Here is a 21,294-nt window from a genome sequence, read left to right on the forward strand (position 1 = left end):
GACTGTCTGCTGCCAATCAGTTCTGTGTCACTCAGAAGCATGTCACAAGCACTCAAGGTGGGTCCCTTTCTGCTTTCTGGGTCACGTCCCACAGTTACTTACAGGATAGCATAAAGGTTAAGCAGGGAGGTTAGAAATAAATCCCTGACAATGAGCAGCCGCTGATGCATTTGATATACAAGGGAGAACAGAAATCTTGTTCAATGATTAGCTCAATTTCAATTGACAGGAGACCGTGCCCCCTCCTCCCCGGCTGGAACCTGTATTTTGCTCATGTCCATGGTAACCAAGTCTCCTTTCTGGGGAGGAGGCTTGGACTTCAGTAAACAAATCTATTTGTATGACTCCTATTACTCATTTGAAGCAATGTCACTCCTTTTTCCACTGTGGTCTGTGCATCTGAGTCAGAGGGAACCTACGACAGGCTTTTCTGAATTGGTGGCTCACTCCCAGCCACTTTTTGACTGACTGCCAACTTAGCAGGGCGTAGCTTACCAACATTTTTTTTTTTTTTTAAAGCCAGACTGATTCATAGAAACTCCTTTAAAAACCCAGGGAAAAGAAACCGCCCATCACACACCCCAGCACACCAGCGGAGGAAACTTATAACCTCAGGAGGCAGATCCCTCCCCTCACTGCGGTCACATACCTCCAGAAGAGCGGACCAGGCAGCTGCCAGCTCGGGCCACTTACAGTGTCTGCCTCTGTCACCAGATCCTCCAGGTAGGACTGTTCCCTCTGGGGAGCTGCATGTTGCGTCTCTCTTCTCCTTCTTCTGAATTCATCTAAGCCTTGGTTTACTCTGCTAGTTTTCTATGGTTCTCTGAAGTCTGCAAAACTTTTAGCTAAAAGTAGATACTGAGCCCATTTTCTCCTGAAAGTTCACAGAAATTAATTTCGAGGAGAAGGAAAATCAGCAGGATCGGGCTGTATTTTTTTTTTGTAGCAACTGAGTTCTCACTCTGAAGGTGTGGCAGGAGCAGACTTTGGAATAAAGTTGGATGGCATCTCCTTTATGGAAGAAACTCTGCATATCTGTGAAATGACATATTGAATTGGTCAGATATTATTTTCAACTTTTGTATTTTGATTCAAATTGCTGTAGGATTTGAGTCTCTTTTTGCTTATGGGTTATTTGCTGGTGGTTTTTTTTGGGGGGGGGAGATGATGGATAGATATACAGTTTTCAGTTTACTTTTGTCTTTTACTTTTAGTATTTGTACATTCGCTTCTGCTTAAATTTGAGGTTTTTGTTGTTGTTGTTTTTGTTTTTCTCACAGGACGGGGAAAGGGATTGGTTTGTTATAAAGAAAACTGTCAGGGAAATAGAGAGAGAGGAGCAAAAGTTGTTCCATATAAAATCCAGGAGAGGTTCATGTGGTGGGATCAGGAGCCCCATGTGGATTCCAGTCTCTTCTCTGTGGCCAGATGTGCATGTGAGGGAGACCAGCAGAACCAGTCTTGGAGGAGAGGGCGGGGCACAGGGGCTTCATCAAGTCCTATGAAAACCTGTTGAGTCGTGTGGTACTTCCTCCCCAGAAACAGCTGTGTTTCAGGGCTAAGTAGAAAGACAGTCGATCTAAGAAACAATAAAAAGTTTTCTAAGTGGATGCAGAATTTTCCTGCAGCAATTGTTTTTGAAACATTTTTCTTTTTACCCTTTCCCAAAAGGTGCTTTCATAAATGCAAATACGCATGCAAAGCATAAAGTGAACCAAGGGAAACCAAGAGAGGCACTGTTTCTGTTTGTTTTTGTTTTATTAAATTAGCATTTCAGTTGAGTGGCCCATTCAGTTGGAGGTGTGACCCATTGCAACACTCTTACTGGTTATTTTTTCCCCATGTAAACAAGACAGGAAAATGACAGGATTCAGCATGTCTGATGAAGTGAGGGTTTTCCTTTAGAAATGCAGCTTGCTGGTCTGGAGAGAAGATTTAGATGTAATCAGCCAGTTCGTTGAACAGGCAAAACTCCTTGTAAAACTGCCCCTGAGGGGGTAATTAAGTAAGTAGGAGGGGAACTCTGCAAGAAGCAGAGAATTTCTACCTGGGCTTCAAACTTGTTTATTATTTCCAGATTACACGGATGTGAATTAAGAAAGCCATTATTAAATCCATAGTTATGGTATCCCAAGAAGATAATATGAATTTTTCTTTTAGTTATGTGCAGAATAAAACTAATAAGCAACCTCTAACCAGCGAGCAAATGGAAAACAGCAACAATCCTGAGGGTGTAGCCATCAAGAATTGCATTATTTGTAGAGTGGTTCACATTACACTGTAGCTTTATAAGTGAGAAAATATGCAGCTTGTTTTTTCCCTAGAGTTCAAGGGCAATTGAAAAAAAAACCCTGTGATCTGATTTCTGCTCTCTGCTTTTCCTCTAAGCACTTGGAGAATCTTTCAGTTGGGAGAATTTTTCTGGACTTCAGCTGTTAGGTCTTCAACAACCATCCTGAAATTGGAGATTATTTTCCCCCTGTGGCCTCCCAACTTCAGAGGTGATCCAGATCTACCCAGATGCTGAAGAACGGGGTGAGGGTGGAGTGCTGTCCAGGCTGCTGGATATCCTGTCTGGTGCCTTTTCAGAGGGCCCCCAGATTTTACATTGTTCAGGGGGTACTAAACTGTCTTGGGAGTTGGCAGATGGCCATGAGGGAACAGCCTAGAGCAGACCACATCCTCAGAAACTGGCCACCGCCCAGCAGTATCAGGCAGTACTTTGAGGAAAGACACCCCCTCTACAGACCCAGAACAGACTCAGGGTGATTTATGCAGCCTTCTCAGCTTCCCTCCGGAGACCAGATTAAGCCTGTCTAGTTCACAGCCTCGAGAATGGGCTTTGTGGAGACCACCTTGCATGGGCTGGGCAGCCCTTGGGAATTAATATTACTGCTGAATACAGTGCACTCTGGTGAGAGAGCATAATCAGAGACCTAGAAAAGCTTAAAGAGGAAATAAAGCTACTTTTTTGGTAGATTTTGCACAACCTGATGGAGTTTATACCTCGAGTGGCTACAGAAAAGGGCACAAAGCAAATTTGTTCTATTACGTGTTTTATTTCATTCATAGAAATCTAAATTTGGGAGGGATGTTGAAGATCAACTCATTCATTCTCCTATCATATGCAGAAATTCAGTATTTATATCACCTTGGACAGACGGTGATTATAAGCTTGTTGAAATTTCCCCTCAGAGAATTCTCTGATATCTAAGGGCAGCTCTATACTCATCTCCCTTCGCTGGACAGCTCTAATGATGAAAGCTTCCTAAACGGAGAAGACAATTTTCTCTGAGTTCTGCAGAGCTGAAAGGATCTTGAAAATATGTACTTTGGTTTTGCTGTTGTTTCACCCAATGTGCCTTAATTTCTAGACACTTAACTCGTATTTAATATTACTAAATTAATACAGCATGAAGAGCCACAGAACTTCCTTCCTCCCTCCCTGTCTCTTCCTTCTGAGCCTCCAAAACAACATTTTGGAAATTTCAAAACTATATACCTAAGTAACCATAATCTAAGTAATTTGATTCTGAACTACTTAATTTTCTAAGCATACAAATATGGTATCTTCTTTAACTTACCTCATGTCTATGCATTGCTGCCTACTGGAAAAGCTCCAAGAAATTTAGAACTCTCATCTGTACATACTCAGAGGGACACACCCAGTGTTATTGCCTACCAGGTGATAGTTAAATCAATTCAACCAGAAACACAAGCTTCTAATTTGATCTTTTGTGGATTGTCCCGTAATTTGGCCCATAGTTCATGTGGTTTACACCTATGCATTTACCACGTATCATGGTAACTACAGGAGCAGTCTGCCAATCAAAGGGATTTTCTGTTTAATTGCTGGCAATCTGAGCATCAGTCACTTGAGAAGGGCTTATATCCTTAATTATCCTAGAACTGGCATTTTCTGATCATAGTTTCTAGAGAATCTTTTTGGTTCTGCCCAGCTGACCCTGAATTTCTGGATTGTCCTTGCTACTCAGCAATGTAGGAAGTCCACATGTGGATCCAGTTATGAGTTTACTTGAATTTCCAGAACCTCATCCCCCAAAAAGACAACCTCAAGATGCTGTCTACAGGCTGTCAGTCCACGGTGCCCTTACTGCTAAAGCCATTTCCCTCAGATTAACCCAAAGATTTTACTGAAACTGAAGCATGAAGACAAAAAAGAAAACACCAACCAAATAACCACCCCCCCAAAACCCCAAACACTTGTGGTTGCTGCCTTTCTCTCTGGCTTTTACACAAAGCATTGGGGCCCACAGTTCCTCCCTGATGTGAAGAGAGTGAATTTGGAACTAAGGAGAATTCCTCTGTTGTGGGTGCTCTTTGCCTTATGTAGCTGCAGCTGTTTTTCGTATTTCTTAAGTCAGCCTCACAAATTTTTGAAGAGTGTTGAAATAGAGAACACTTCCAGCCCAGGCTGAAACTGTGATGAGAATTTTGGGGTAGTTGTAAGACTGTTGGCCAGGAAGGCAACAGGGTTGTGATCTGGTCCTGACTCGATAGTGTGACCATGGTGGGTCACTCCTGGTTTGTGGAACTTGTAATTGGCCAAGACTCCTTTAAGGGTTTGAAATTCTAAGATCGCACTATTCCAGTGTTGAGAAATCCTCTGAGTTCATGCAAGTTGCCAGTTTCATCTATAAACGTTGGTAGGAAATTGAAAAGAGTCAATGTGTTGCATTGAAGTGAGCATTTTACTGAGGATTCTTGACTTCTAGCTGCTATAAAGATCAAAGAAACCTCTGTTCCACCATCCCAGAATCCCAAGGTGGGAGTTCAGATCACATGAGCGTCTCCCAGGGCCTGGACGAGAAGGCAGAGATCTGATAAATGAAACACAAAGGGGCCAGCTTGTGGGAGAGCAGGCTTTCTAGGCCAGTGAAGACATTGACAACAGCAAGGAATTCACCAGAAATGAAACTGGGCTCAGAGAGAAGCACAGCAGGTCCTGGGAAAGACACTCCACCCTATTCTCAGCGAGAGGGTGTGGCCATACAGGTGTGAACAGGGGCCAAAGAAGAATAAATTGGGAGGAAGGGAGGGAGGGAGAGGGAGTAGGACCTAGTGTGTTGGAGAGGAGACAAACAGGAAGCTCTAGAAGGGAGAGAAAGCTAAAACGAGTAGAGAAAGAGAAGGAGAAGACCAAGAGCCAGGAGATGTGGGTGGTGGGGATGTTTCCACTTCTAACTCCTTCACCTCTTGTTTGGGGAGCATCTAGCTTGAAAGTTGAAGTGCAACACTTCAGTGGGAATCCTGTTTCCTGTCTCCTATGAAGCATTTTCTGTTGGTTAGGTCACATCTGATTGGAGGAGGCGGTGGTGGTGTGGTGAATACATGCTTGCTGTCACTTGAGTATATAGTAAATGTTTGTACACCAAGACACTGTTTCTTGTCTCATTAGAAGGTTGGATCGGAGCTGATTATTTCATAGAATTCAAGTCCCTTTCCCAAGGGACTGGAGAAGAGTCACTGGAGAGAGGTTTGCTTCTCTGAAACAATTTTTGGGGAAGTGTTTGATTTGTGTTTACACGGATCTCAGTGCGAGAGTTCCAAAGCTGAGACACAGAACATCCCATTGCTGAAAGATGCTCTCAAGATTGGATGTGGAGGAGATAACAGAGCTGAGGGTGGGGCCTGGGCTTGACTGTTGGAAACCAGTGCTAAGGATTTGCAGGGAGGGGTCTGGCAGGACCGGTTATGCTGGGTAGGTCTTCTCAGCAACATGGCAAAGAAGACTTGAATGGCCTTGAAAGACTTCTTGCTTATACCATTGACACTATAAGTGGTATAAGCAAGGAGCTATATTGACTCTGATTAACCCAAAAGTGGTGGGAGGGGCACAGTGTCAGGAACTGCTATGGCTGAAGACAAAAGCTAGGAGAGAAAACCATGCTAGTGTGGAAGAGCTTTGGCTAGAAGATGGGGCTCTGGTTCTGATTGTACTTAACCTCTGGAGACTGCATTTCCTTCTACTTCAAGGGGGTGGACTGAATGCTCTCAATGCCTCCAAACTTTAAAAAAAAATCAATTGCTATCAAAAAAGAAGGAAACAAAACAGAAACAAACCCTGCAACCCACTGAATGCACTTGGAGTGTCTCTGCTTGAGTGCTTCCCTCTCAACTCCCTTCCTTCCATGGCTGCAGCTTTGCTGGTTGAAGCATGTTGCCGCCATCTGCTGTTGGACCCACCCGAGCGCCGCTGGGGCTAGGCCACACCTTGATTTTTCTTCCCAGACCCTAGTTATTATCTTGGCAGCCTCTCCCCTGAGACAGTTCTGGCTGCCAAAATACTTCTTTGTCAGGAACAGAAGGCAGCTGAAGCTTCCGCCCTCACCCACAGGATTCGGCCCATCACTTGACCAGCTGTGGTCTGGGGCATGGGCTGGGCTCAGGCTTCAAGGCCCACATCTGGCCTCAGCCTTTGCAGATGTTGCCCAATGCACCCAAAGGAACACAAGCGGAAATAGGAGATTGAGAGGTTATTCTCCATGGGAGCATCTGCAAAAACAATATTCATGCTACTTGTTTGCTTTTAGCATAACTTGAGCCTCTGATTCTACCAAAGAAGCTTAAAGCCCATTTCACTGACTCAAGGTCCTAATTTTATACAAAGAAAAAAATAATATCCAACAACTACATTGCCCTTGTTCTGTGTCGGGTATGGACTTTTCATCTCTTAGGTTAAGCCTATGGATGACAGTTAAGGAATGGTGGAGACAGGATTTGAACCTAGAATCTGTGCTCTTTATCAATTGGTATTCTGCTTCTCTCAGAGCCATGATCAGAGAGATATTGCAAAATTTCCAGTGTCAGCAGTTAGAGATACAACATTTGCGAGAATTTGGTTCTCCATCAGGCGCTTCTTTGGTTGCTTTCTTTTTCTTCATTCCTTCCAAATGACAACCACTAAAAAAAGTTTTATTTTTCCTGGATCACTTAGATGCCTATTTCTTGTGCTGTTTATTTGCTGCTATTTCCTCCAGGTTATGAAAATCTCCCCATACTTAAAACATCAAGCCTCAGTGTGGTATGCACAGAGCGGAGGGCAGCCCGGTGTCTTTCTTCCCACGCCAAATATCGGCTGTCTGGAGGCAGGACGGAAATGGTCTTTTAGGATCCCTTTTCTTCACATTTCCCACGGAGAAATTAATGCCCCCCTTTCCCACCCCTTCATAAAAACAATATTGAGGGTGGAAAAGTACACTTGACACAAAACAACAAGAACAATGGTCAGCAAAGCTCATCCAAGGTCTCATCCATTCAACCTGCCCTTAATCCTAGCCTTTCCCTCCTCCAGACACATCCTCAGTGGCTGCTCCCAAATGAGTACTTCCTTTTTCCCTTTTGTATTCGATGGACACCAATTTGCCTACCAAAATGATCCTTAGTGAGACAGAAACATATCAAACTAACCAACAAATGCAAAATGGTGCCAACATGCAGGGGCCAGGAAGGCATTTCTGCCACCAGAGACAGTGTCTTTAGGAAGAAGAGACAGCTGCAAAATTCTGTGTGGCTGTCATTGTCAAACAGAGGACTGCAGAGTCAGGGGCTGACTCATAGAGGTCATGTGACTCTTCCTTGGAGGAAGTGCCAGGTCTTTGATCAGATGGTGTAAGATAGCTTTCTTCAAAATTTGCAGCTATCTAGAAAGAGATGGGAAACTTTCTTGGAAAAACATCAGTCAGTGTACAGACAGAGGAGAGGCTAGCAGTAATCCCCAGACTGGGTGCTATTTTAAAAGAGATTTGGAGGTTAAAGTGAGGTTCTCTCTGAGTATTCCCTGACAGCCTAGATCTGCTGCAAAGACAACCATGTTAGAAAGAGGAAGCGGCAGTCTGATCAGAGCTGAGATGGGTGGTAGTTTGTACCAAGAGCAAACTCCAATGCTTTGTCAACTGGACTTTTCTCTTGCAGGTCTTGGTAGGTAGTAAACATCCCACGACCGGAGGTGTTTAAACAAGATTTAGATCATTCTTTGGTATAGGTCTGTAGAAAAGGTTGGGGTATTGGGAAGGAATTTTAAATCCTTCCTTCTGACCAGAGATTCTGTAATTCAAAGTAGTAGTAAAAAAGTTCAGTCTTCAGACAAATTAGTGTTTAGAAATTTGTGTTATTCTTTTTGCATTTATTTCTTCTTGAAAAATACAAGGCACAACATATGTGTGCACTTGTATATTCAAATGCCAAAAGTACCCCCCCAAATAGTCACGCTTACAATGGCGTTTATATGAAAATATGTAAAAAAAGTTTGCATATAATAACGTGTTGAATACATAGTAGTCAGTAAAGTATTAAACAAGTTCTCAAAATAAGAAAGGGCTAAACTTTATATATGTTAAAAAGGGAGGATATATTCCCTCTTAAATTTTGTATTCATTATGAAGCTATAAGTCACTTTGACTATATTTTTCCAGACAGAAGAAAATACTGTCTTCCTTAATTCATTTGTTTTCTCACTGAACGGTATTGATTTGTTACCTGTCATAGACAAGACTCTCCCTTCAGGAACTTAGAATCTTCATTGTGGGGAACCAAACACATCCATAAATAACCTTGTTGCTGGGTAATCTGACATTAGGGACCTTAATAAGGTGCTCTGGAGGGATATAGGATGACAGAGAGAAAAAGATTACTTTGGATCTGTCTATCTGGGAAGGCTTCTTAGGGGAAGTCGGACTTGAACTCGGTTGAAAAGAATTAATAAGTAGTTACTGAAAGATGGACATAAAGCAAAAGATTTAATTTGGGCATACACCAGATTTCTAGGATTCTTGGGCTAGCCTGAGACATTTGGAGCCACTTTCCTTGTGGATGGTGCTAGTAGTAGTGGGGGTGATGGGGAGATTTTGAGCAGAAGAACAACGTGGTCAGATAACCCAGTGGCAGTCTGGAGTGTAGCTGGGGAAGGGAATTCAGAGGGAGGATCATGGAAGGGGGCCAGGATGCAAGCTAGGACCTGAGCTCAACCCTGACAGTGGGGAGGAAAATAAGAAACACAAGGCCAGGCAAGTAATGGAGGTAGAGACTCACCATGCAACTGAGATGCTCTGGGCAGTAAACCTGTAATAAAGGGAGGAGAGAGGGAATTTGACATCTACCATGATTGCTTTCTTCTCCCCAGTAAAACCCAGAGCAATGCCTAAACTGGCTTCAGCTGACCAGTCACTCCTTGCTCCTCAGGAATCCTCTTGCACCATCTTGTTGTCCTTTAGAGAAGACCTCCACTTTGTCTTTCATCTGGAAGACTCTCACCCACTCTCAAGTGAATCATGGAAATCTGAGTGCTGTGGGATTCCCCCACTGTTCACAAAGTTCCCAGCCTTGAGCTCTGCACCCTCAGCCTCAGGCTAGTTCTCCAGTGACTCAGGTCTCAGAATCTCCACCACTTCCTGTGCTGGAGAAGTGAGGTTTGGTTTTCTCTCTTCTTTGTGATTGCTCCCAGTTACAGTGGCTTTGATCATCCTTAGAGAAATTTCTTCCCCTGAGTCTCTGTAGCACACAACAAGAAGGAATTATTTGGTTGCTTGCTTAGCAAGTGCGCAGCCAAGCTATGCAGTTTTTACTTCCCTATTGTTCCTTGTTTCTCAAAGTTTCTGCAGAATGATTTGCCCATCAGAAAAAGAAAGTGGCACATGTGGCCCTGATCAATTGATCTCAGCACTCTACTATGTTAGGTTACCTGAAGAAAAGAGAGAGAGAAAAAAGGAAATACACAGTACAAGACAGTTTAGGGTTATGTTTCTTTTTACTCAGTTTTTGATGAGGAGAAAGTTAAGAGTGAGGCAAGAACCCACTAGATAGGGGCTGGGGATTTAGCTCAGTGGCATAAGCACCTACCTTGCAAGCAGGCAGTTGTGAGTTCGATCCCCAGTACTGATAAAAAATAAAATAAAAGAGAAAAAAAAGAACCCAGTAGATGAAGACTAGCAAACCCTTTTCTGCTCTCCTTTTCCTGGCTATTAGTTATTTATAGCTCCCATCGCCAGACTTGTAAATCCTCATGGTCATGTTCACTAACTGTAATATACTTTCTGTCATCAGAGATCTTAATCCAAATACAGAATGGCCAATAGTAGTGAGGCTTGCATTAGAGATAGGAGCTTAAATAGATTGCTGCTGTCATGTGGGCTTGGCCATGGGAGAAGAAAAGGAAAAACAGTGGTCAGAAATGAAAGAGCAGTATGAAAAGAGGAGGAGCAGGCCTGTTCTTTGGGGTAAAAGAAGAGAAAAAAGGGGTGGCAGAGACCTGTGTGTGCCTTCTTCCAGACAGTCATTTCTTTCTAGAGTCAACGTTCATGTTTCCCTGACTGCCTTGTGCCAAGCACACTGGGTGGGTGAGACTTCCGTTTCCCTTACAGTGGTAAGTGCAGAAAGGTACCCCACACAGAAAGGCCAGTGGGTGTTCTCCCCTTTCAGAGCACTGTGGATTAACTAGCTCTGGGGACCCAAGCTGGAGAGTAAAGGCAAAACAGAGAATGTTGCTGTTAAAGGGGCCCCCAGTAATCAATGGTGCACGTGGGACAGTTGGTGCCCAAATATTTTGCAGGAAGCAGGTGATACACTGCTGCATTCTTTGCTTCCTGGTTTAGTTGCTCAGCTGTGACATGGGGTGTGCCACTTGTAGCATTTTAGAGTGGTATGAGGGAGGAGTCTAGTATTGTTTTAGTAAAATATGCTGCTAAGAAAGAAAGTAGTGGCAGCCAATATTTCTAATGATCTAAATGCCCAGAAATGTGGTTAGTACTTGTATAAAGCAAGATATTCAATGGGCTTGGGAATGAGTCCTCCTACAAACTATGCTGCAAGTAATGGATAGGTAGAAATTTTAGGTCATAGATCATCAGCTATGTACAGCCATTCTACTCTGTTATTTGATAGATTCCCAAATGTTCACCCCATAATTACCACCAACAGTTTTCTCTAAAGACTTCAAGGGTTGCCTTTCCCTAAACTGAGGGTTTCAGTGCTGAGGGTGAGGAGCAAGATCTCTACCATAGCAGGTGGGCTGATCTAGCACAAAAATTTAAGGAGCTTTCTTACTCTGTTTCCAAATGTGTTGAGACAGGGCCATTAAAAAATAATGAAAACCCCTCTAAGCTGACAATGGATGATACTGATAAAACCTGACAAATCTGGGGCATTAAAAAGATGAAGTTATATGTATTATACAATAGCTCCAGCTAAACAGCCTCTAATTTTTGGCTTAACATAGCAGCCAGAAGTGGGGAGAATTGTGCACTTTGCTAATCTAAGACACTGTGCTCTTTTGTACAGTGGAAAGGCACAGCACAACCATTAAAAAAAAATCAAAAGCCTAAGATGAGGGAGTTACCTCATGGCTTGATTCTTCCACCCACTCCTCCAGCTGCAAGGAGAATAAAGCCCCTGTGGGGCTGTGTTGAGATAAGCAGTGCCTGGAATCTTGCAGCTCCTGGGATGTAATGGATTTGCCAAGGTGGAGGTGTTGTGGGTGGGGTCTTTCTCATAGAGACTTTGAGTGCAGGTAAAAGGAAGTCAGACTGGACTAGAGAGGGTCACAGAGCAGACCAAGGAGAAAGTGCTGCTGAATGCCAACCGCCTGTCCAGGAGAGAACTCACCATATTTTCTTTAGCTCATTTAAGTGGCCTCACTTGGTGGATTACATTCTGTTCACCTCTCTTGGCCACTGCTCACCATTATGAGAAGGATATTTGTAAATTAGCAGCAAAGGAATATGAGGATCATTTGAAGATCCCAAGGTGATTAAACAGGGGATTATGTAAACTGTGTTTTCCAGCAATCAGTCTGTTCCTTTGCCCAGGACAGCGAGATCAGGGGGGATGAGATGAGTTTTGGGGCATCAAGAGAATGAGATGAGGAGAGTTTCTCTAACTTTGTCCTGGCCACTCCTGAGGGAATGTTCTTAAGGATCTCCCCACTGATGGGGTAAGATTAGACAAAATGGCAGCTCCTGGGAGGACCAAAGCGATTTTATATATGCTGTCTTATGAATTACATAGCAGATATCTTATTCTTTGCACCCAACTTAGGATACTCTGGTGATTAAGAAACTGGGTAGGGTTGGCAGCAGCTACTGGGCTTCATACATGAATAATATGAATAATAATGAACACATCCCAAGCCACTGTGGTGTTATTACGTATTATGTGCCAGATCCTGTGCCAAGTGTTTAACATATGCAGTCCATCTCAGTCCACACTTCTCAGTATCATTTGCATAGCAGCCTCCAATTTATTAAACATGGAGAAACTGAGGCAGACCAAAAGCTATGTGATTCTAACTTAGCCTCTTCTCACCACACATTAAAGTCAAGCAGAAAATTGTGGAGGTGTGCTAGAACCTGAGTCAAGCAACAAAGGAATCTGAATGTGTGGAGAAATTATTAATGCAGGCATGAAAGCTCCAAGCTCTGTCTTGAGGATGCAGAATAAACTTTATCCTTTTTGCCATGCATAGTTAAATTGGACATATTCTTAAAAAAAAAAATAGCCTGAGTTGGAGGAGAGGGCTGGATGGGGAAGGGATTGTTGGGGAGGGTCAGGGGATGGTGGAATCCAGTGTCTACCTCCTGCTCCTTTGCTTGCAGAGGGCAAGGCACCTGGTGTACAGCAGATCATGCTGGATTTTGAGTGCCTGATGCAGAAAGTGAGAGGAGATAAAAGACACTTAAAGTGTTGGATGATTAGCATCAGTGCCCTTTAATAAATATCTGGTGTGGCATGAAAGTGACTCAAGCACATGCAAAGTGACCATTACATTAGGTGGAGGGAGAGAGAGATGGAGCAGTTGTCAGATGTGCCCTACTATTTCATCCCTGGGAGGGGGGCCTCTGCTCCCTAGTCCCTGCTTAGGCTATGCATGACCTCCAGCCCTTTCCTTTCCATGTCCCTCCGAATCTGCTTTGCACATAACTGTCGTGGGTATGACAAAGCACTGCTGCAGCTGGCATGAATCAGAATGGCCTCCCCCATGTGCATCCTTCACACTTCCTTTGATTAATGATTTTATGACTAATAGTCTCCCTTCTTCTCCTCTAATGATATTGTGGCTGAAGGCTTTTGTTTAACCATACACTTAATATGTATTAATTCCCAATCTTCTTGCCCTGAGGTTTACACATCTTCCTGTTTTCTGTACTGAATCCTAAAGGACTGGAGTTTGTGTAAATGTCATACACAAGCAGAAAGCGCATTGGTGGTATCTCAAGCTGCCTACTTCTAAAGCCCCAGAGCTGTCATATCGAGCTATGAGAAACAGAATTTGGCCCCGGATTGATAGCAGTGTGCTCACATGAGGCTTGTGGGACCAAAGGCTCAGGTGTGGCAATGCTAGCCTGAGATGTTCGATCAAGAGGTGACCAGGTCATTAAACTGTAATTAGGTGTTATAATTATTGGATACCAAAGAGCACTGTAATCACAAAAGTTGTGCCTCTCCCATTTTATCTCTCACCCGGGATCAAATTAGTAGCTGACCCAGTATCTGGGCACTGAGAAGTGGCTGCTTTTCTACACAAGCATCACTTCTGTTCAGATTGCTGGTTGGGCAGTTTGGTGCAACCATGGGCATTTTCCCAGTGGAAAATGGAAATTTGTATGTTGTTGCACAGAAAGCTGAAGATTACAAAGGCCTTTAAAAAACCATAGTTTTACTCTTGACCTCTGAAGAACAAACAAAATGGGATAGTAACAGTTGTCATGAAGTGTTCTTTTTCTGGAAATAGGCAATATTAGAGAAATGAGTTTATAACATTGGAAAGAGCAAAAGGCCTTGAATTCTGTTCACATTTAGAAGTATATACAGAAGATGAATAGGCAATTAGGCATATTGGTAACTAGGTTAACACGATGTTTGCAGGAATTTATAAGGAAATTGTGATGCTTTTTTATTGTAGTGCTTGCATGTTAGCAGACAGCCTGCACATGTGGGAACGCTGAATTGTCTTACTGAATCTGACAGTAACCTTTTGTCCCTTTTGTACTTTTTCTTTGCAGAACTCTCTTCACTAACGAGTCACTAGAAAAGCCAGGATGTTGGTGCTACTGGCTGGCATTTTTGTGGTCCACATCGCCACTGTTATTATGCTCTTTGTTTCCACCATTTCCAATGTGAGTCACGGTTTTTCTTTGTTCATTCATTTATTGGGGAATTACTTTAATCTGTAATGCTACAAAAAGTAGTTTAAGCTACAGTGCCTGCCCTGTTGAAGACTTCCAGCTTTGTTGTGAAAAGAAATAGAAATACACTCACACGTTAAGCAGTTAGATCAGCAGAGGATAAAAGCAAGTGTCCATGTAAGGGATCCTGCCAGGGATACTGGAGTTTGGGGCAGGAGAATAGAGGGAGGTTATCTCAGGATCTAAGGGAAACTTACCCAGCAGAGGCAGAATGGAGGTGCACTTCAATGAATGGTCAGTGGGGAAGCTGTGTTTAGGTGAAAGATGGGTGTAGAAGAATCTAGGGATGCCTTTCAGCTAGGAGTGTAGCAAAGGTGTGCACTTAGGAAGGTTTACTTTGTTTAGGGATAATGAAGAGCCCCCAATGCAGGTGGGCACAGACCTTCCCTTCCTTCTGGGCACCTTCATTAGAATGTTAGATGGGCGTGAAAGGTTGAAAGCCTTTTGGGAGAGAATAGCATATGAAAATGGAATATTGCACGATTAACCAGGTGCCACAGAACTGAAATAAACAAAGCAACCTCAAACTATCATGTAAAGGTGTGGTCTTTTCTCTCCCTGAAGCTGGGGCTACTCTGACCTCTAGTGGTTCTTTTAGAACCCTGCTTGCTTTTATTGTGCTTCAAAACAAGACCACTAGTGCAGACCACTAACCCAAGGCTGCTCCTTATTAGGCGGGCACATGATGAAGCTTCCAGAATCTGTTTGGGGCCCTGCTTCAGATAAATGATAAACATATTTTGAAGTTTGGAAAGAAGAGCTTTGTGAACATTAGTGGGTATGATGAACAGCAAGGCTAATCTAAGTGTAACTGTGAAATCTCAGTCCGTGCCATCTCCTCCAGATTTGGCGACTCATCCATTCTCTATGCAAGTCTGGCAAACTTGAGAGTGTTTTGAAGGATGGATGCCCATGTGCTGTGTATCTGTGTGTTATCAGCATTAGATTCAGGGCTAGTTGTTTATTAAATGGAGAACAGATGATTGATTATATACTCTGAGTGCTGCTTTTCTAGTATGTACATGTTTTGTGTGTATAGGCAAAATTCTCTATTCCAGTGTAATTATTTTTCTTGGGTTGGGTGAGAAAGACACTGACAACATGGTGAGCCTGAGGACATGTGTTTTAGTCATTTTTCTACTTTCAGCTGCCCACATAATCCAGCTCTTGTTGCTCTATTTTGCTGTGAAGTTATTTTGTTGTTATGACAGTCAAAGTTTGATCCTTCTGTGTAGATGAATTCGGCCATCTGAAGACCAGGTTCCATATTAGCTTTCCAGTAGGACTCATGTTTACTTGCTGTTACCACTTAGACAGTTCCCTAACTTTTTTTTCTTTAAAAGAAGCAAGTCTTGATAGAATGTATGAATTGTACATACTTACAACCAATACTCATTCAGGGCTTTTGTTTCTTAGAATTTTAGAACTTTAAACTACTATGATAGAATTACTTCCTTTTTTACATTTTTCAAGCCATGAGGAATGTGAAGTCCAAAGAAGTTGTGTGACATTTTTCAGGGTTACACATTCTCTCTTTTGTTTTGTGGAACCTTTGTGATTTTAATTGTAGCTTACTTCCAACAATAGACTGGTTGCTAGCCATACTTGTGGTTATATAGGGTGTCTTGATTAATATAGGGCTCTGATACAAGCTGATACGTTGTTCTTTTTTCTTTTTCAAGAATCAAATTTAAATCAACTTTTTGTTTTTTTCTGGTTTCAGGTTTGGGTGGTTGGCCTCAATAGTTCCATATTTTTCAATGGATCTGCAGGTCTTTGGAAAAACTGTTCTGATGGTAATTGCGGTGACCTGTTATACGGACATGAAGGTCTGTATAGAGATGTCAGTCCCTAATGACAGTAATGAGGTCAGGAAAACATCAGCCCCATGGCCTCATTCTCCTGCTCTGTGTTAACAGGTGCCCTGAAGAGTTCGCAAGCCTTCATGATCCTGTCTATCATCTTCTCTGTTGTCGCCCTCATGGTCTTCATATTCCAACTCTTTACCATGGAAAAGGGAAACCGGTTCTTCCTCTCGGGCGCCTCCATGCTGGTGTGCTGTGAGTATCTGGGAGTGGGGGCAAGACTCTGGCTTATGTGCAAGAGGATTTAAGTGGTGCTTTCTACCCTGTTCCTGGCTACTTGAGCAGATTAACTCTGTGGAACTTCCTTATACCCTTTTCTACTCTCGCCAAGAACCTGAGATTGCTGCTTAGATTAAGAATCCCATCTGCTTCATTGTTTACTAACCTGTGCTCCTGGCATGTATTATGTGGGTTGGGGCATACTTTTGTATTAGACATTTGAAGAAGACAGGAAGATGGGGATCCTGAAAAAGACTTAAGCACCGTCATGGTGTACACAGTGATTGTAGCGCTTGATCTTCTCTTATTCTTCCCAGTACCCATGGTTGGGGTAGAGTGGGGAACGTTCCTTTAATCTCTAACTAGCCTGTATAGACACTCAGGGGTCCAGGCAGGAAAGCTGCAGGTGAAACACAATGTCTGTGTTTTATCCCACACTTGCAGCCACACAAACCCTATGCAGATGTGAGAGCCCAGACATCTCAAATTTATCAACACAACCATTGAGTTTGGCCCTGGGGAGTTCACTTTTCCATTGCCAGTGAGTGACATTGGACCTTCTAAAAGGCATGAAAATCTTTTTTTGGTATTAATGTTAAAACAATGATAATAATACAGCCACACCTTTTCTCCTGCAGGGCTGTGTATTTTGATTGGAGTATCCATCTACACTAATCGCTACACCAATGCAGAAGCGACCTTTCCAAGCTCAACCATCCACCATGGCTACTGCTTCATCTTGGCCTGGATCTGCTTCTGCTTCAGCTTCATCATTGGCATTCTCTATCTGGTCCTCAGGAAGAAATGAGGCTGAACCAGCATTTGGGATATCTGGGGGGTGGGGAAGAAGAAGCAGTCGAATCTGGGAGGGAAGTGGAAGTCACTGTGTGGGAAAAACCAAGGAAAGGGAGGGGTTCAGGGAGGGGGAAGGAAGAGTGGGAGAGGTCCAAACCCAAACCATTCCTGGGAAGATTCTCTACTGTTAAGCCCCTGCCTTGGGAGGAAGTCATTAGCTTGTGTTTGATGATCCCTTGTTGCAGCCAGAAAACCTCCGTGTGCTGTCAGACTTGGCTTCCAGCTGTCCTTAGTTACATGTATGACTTGGGGCCCCATTAGCTGCCACATCACTGGCTTGACTTCTGGGGTGAATTCTGAGTCAGGCCCTGAAATCTTGAAGACTTACTACACCAAGTACAAATAGCAAACAGTGGTACAAGTTCTGGCAAGAGCAGGTCCTGTCTCTGGGCTATGTTAAGCCTGGAAGCCACCCTGCCTTTGTACCCAAGGCAGAAACATCACATTCCCATCTGAAAGTGCCTATAGGAGACTTTTGGCCAGGGAGCCACTATGCCTCTGTAGACCAGATATTTAACTCCATGGAATTCAGCGACATCTGTGACAAAAGGGGAAGCAGAGAGATAATTTATAAGGCCAAGTCCACCGGTGGGTTAGCTAATCCAAGAGGACTTTTCCCCACAGAAGGACTGGGGAGGGGCAGAACCCAGCCAAACCTCACAGCCACTCCTCACAGGGTCCTCTTGTTGTGGACCTTGTCAGGCTCTAGCTTAAAGCCAAGGCAGCTCTTCTGGAATTTCTCTAGAGCCACTGATGATCAATTCAGTAGTGAAAGCACCACACAAACTGTAGGATCAAGGGCACTCTTATCTAGTACTATATTAAGGTTATATTTTTTTGAATTACCCTCAATGCGGGCAACATTTCTTGTAAATATATAACAAGAGAGAGATGGATAGGGCTCCTCGTGACATGATTCTGTTACTCTTCCTCTGGATTGTAACTTCTGAGGAAGCTTTATCTAATCCATTTTGGAGATTAGGGCTTCTGGGCTTGGTGGTCACTCACACTTTGACACTGGCTGGAGTGGTGACTTCTCAGAGGCCATGCCTCCTTCCCAGGTGAGGGCATGATAATTTAGGAAGCTAATTCACACACACACACACACACACACACACACACACACACACACCAAAACCAATCAACAGATCCTTGGGTGAAAGGTGCTATATAATTGTGAAGTATTAAGCATACCATATTTTAGTTGTGAGAAAAATGGAGTATTTGTTTGGGGGGGATCCTATGAAATTAATAAAAATACAGGTGATGGAGAGATGATGTTTTTTAAAAAAAAAGTACCAAAAATTGTTGGGGTACCTGGTCAGACTGTATTTGAGCTGTCTGTGGCCATTGGAGCCTTTCTTTATAGGCCTTAGAAGTATACACTATTGCTGGTTTTGCAGGCAGCTCTCTACCCCAGAGCAGCTATTTTAAGCCATCTCAAATTCTGCCAATAGGGGTCTTTTGTGGAAGGCATTCTTTTTACTGCTTACAGAAGATCTCCCTGGAAAGAATCTGAGATATCTTGCCTACTTTCTCTCCTCTAGCATTCTCCTCATTCATTTCTTATATACCTTTCTTTCACGGGGAGTTGTTGTGGCATAATTGCTGATATGTATGTAAAGGGACTATTTACTAAATATATTTCTTTGTGCTTATTATGTTAAGGGAATGGGAAAGGCTATATTACCTGACCTGAGAGTAGGAAGATCAACCAGAAAAGAAATCATGGGAGTAATGAACCTTTAAATTATGATTTGATTATCACATGATTATGGAAGACTGTATTATGGGCAAAAACATACCTACATATCAGATATATCCAAAGAGATATTTTCATTTTGTTAAAAAGTTCAATTATGGCTGGAGTGACCATGTATTCCTTTGTCTTTTGCTTTTCTTTCTGTGACATTTATGTCTCATGTAATTTGCATTGCATTGGTGGGATGTTCTAGTACTGTATTTGGCTTCATTAATAGATTTTCATATACTATAATTGTAAATATTTTGATACAAATGTTTATAACTCTAGGGATATAAAAACAGATTCTGATTCCCTTCACTGTGTGAATGTTTTCTTTTAAATAAATACAGGGAAATATGGATAATAGTGACATTTCCCCCTCATCAATTTGGCTATCAGTTTGATTTGGGGAAGTTGATGTTTATTTGGGATATTAAGCTACTTTCTCACAATACCATATGGGTTTCTGCTATAACTCTTTCAGGCAACTGAATATTATTAACATAGTTTTGTCTTATTTTAATTAAATCTTTAGGTAGAAAAGGACTTTTTATTACAGAGAGGTTATGATCTTAAGTCAGAATGCTTTGTGACATTAAGAAATGACACCTATAAAGTTTCCCTGAAATAGCCATATCCTCTAACATGTCTTTAAAAATATAAAGTGATTCACAAAGATATACATCACACACCTTTACTGGAGCTCATCACTGGATAAACTGGAGCATTCCTGCCTGGACTAAGTGAGAGGGCAGGGTTACTTTCTTCTGTGGGCTTTAAGGACTGAGGCCAACAGTGGATAAGCAAAGTAGACTCTGTACTTATCATCAGTATGACAACATGGCTTTCATGTGGAGCATGCCATTGTGTAGCCCCCACTGGTCTCAAAAAATCTGCAGAGAGAAAAGGGACCAAAAACTTATCATGTATCTTAGTTACTTTCTCATTGCTGAAACAAAATACATGACACCCACAAGTTAAAGGAGGAGAGGTTTATTTTAGTTCATGATCTGCAGAGATTTCAGTTCATAGTTAGCTGACTCTAAGGAAAGGCAGTGTAGCAGAGAGGTATGGTGAAGGAAAAACAGTTCATGGCATGGCAGGCAGGAAGCAAGAGACAGATTAAGGAGGTAGAGGAATACACCCAGGCCATGCCCACAGTGACCCATCTCTTCCCACCTGGCTTCACTTCCCAACATTACACCCAGCCGTAAACCCATCAGTGAACTAATCCAGTGTCATACTCGTGATCCAGTCATTTCCCAAAAGCCTTACCTATGGGTGCATGAGGCTTTGTGGGGGCATCTAGATATAAGCCATAACACAATGGTACCCAAAAATAAGACTTCAACATATTTTTAATTGATCAAATTGCATCAATACTTGATACCTTCTCAGAGGCCCAAAATGATTTTCTAAACTATTTCTGGGACACCATTACAAGAGGTCAACTTTCCTTCCTTAACTCTCACAGTACCCCATCATGAAGCATATCTCTAACCCTTCCCCAGAGAGGCATTTAATCAGGTCTCCAATAAACTACCGCCTCTACCCAAGACTTCCTTTCTGGCACTTTCCACTTTAAAAACCTGGATGGGGAAGGGGAGTATATTAATATTGTCCAGAGAAACAGAACCAATAGGATATGGATATGTATAGAAAAAGATTTACTCTAAAGAATTGAGTCACATGGGTGTGGAGGCAGATGAGTACCAAATTTGCAGGGTGGGCCCATGGGAAAGGGACTCAGGCTTTCAATCCTGAAAACTGTTCATTGCAGAATGCCCTCTTGTTTGGGAGATCAGTCTTTCATTCCCAAGTCTTCAACTGATTGGATGAGGCTTGTTCATGTTTTAGAAGACCATCTTACTTTCCTAAAGGTCTGATTTAAACATTGACTTCAGACAGAAATGCCTTCACAGAAATATTCAGAATAATGTTTGGCTACACATCTGAGTACTGTGGCCCAGCCAAGTTGACAGATGAAATTAACCATCATGGGGCGGGGGGGAACATTTTTATGAAGGATAAGGTACTGGCTTACTACACATTTTCAAAATAAATTCAAACAGCACAAATCTTTTAGCTGACAATTGGATCTTTTAGTTACTGATATAGCAAGACATGAGGGTTATCTTGCAAGAAGAGCTTGGATATTCTGTGAAAGGACAGAAAGTTGTCAGAATCCCTTTGATAGAGGAGCTTAATAAATATTTGTTGAATGAAATGCCATAGGTAAAGTCAAACTTAATTCAAGGTGCATCCAAATAACTGAAAGCCAAGAGAAATAGTCCAACAACCTCTCTACCTACATGCACAGCCTCTCTAACCTGTGTTTTATGCTGTTGCCAGGGTGGTAATAATGGATGCTTCCATCACTGCTGGGGCCATGGGTACCAGATGGGTAGTCCAG

The 21,294-nt window shown here is 42.6% G+C and overlaps 1 protein-coding gene across 1 annotated transcript; it reads left to right on the forward strand.

The window, feature by feature from the left end:
- Positions 1–536: 536 nt before the first annotated feature.
- Emp1 (epithelial membrane protein 1) lies at positions 537–19,199 on the forward strand. The gene is made up of 5 exons (XM_003470423.5): positions 537–723; positions 14,016–14,129; positions 15,922–16,027; positions 16,118–16,258; positions 16,921–19,199. Exons 2-5 carry the CDS (start codon positions 14,052–14,054, stop codon positions 17,088–17,090), a joined length of 495 nt encoding a protein of 164 aa, XP_003470471.1. The 5' UTR covers positions 537–723; positions 14,016–14,051; the 3' UTR covers positions 17,091–19,199.
- Positions 19,200–21,294: the final 2,095 nt, after the last annotated feature.

This window comes from Cavia porcellus, unplaced genomic scaffold (genome assembly GCF_034190915.1).
Source record: "Cavia porcellus strain 051 isolate PalLab524CR breed Dunkin Hartley unplaced genomic scaffold, mCavPor4.1 scaffold_27, whole genome shotgun sequence".
Taxonomy (NCBI): domain Eukaryota; kingdom Metazoa; phylum Chordata; class Mammalia; order Rodentia; family Caviidae; genus Cavia; species Cavia porcellus.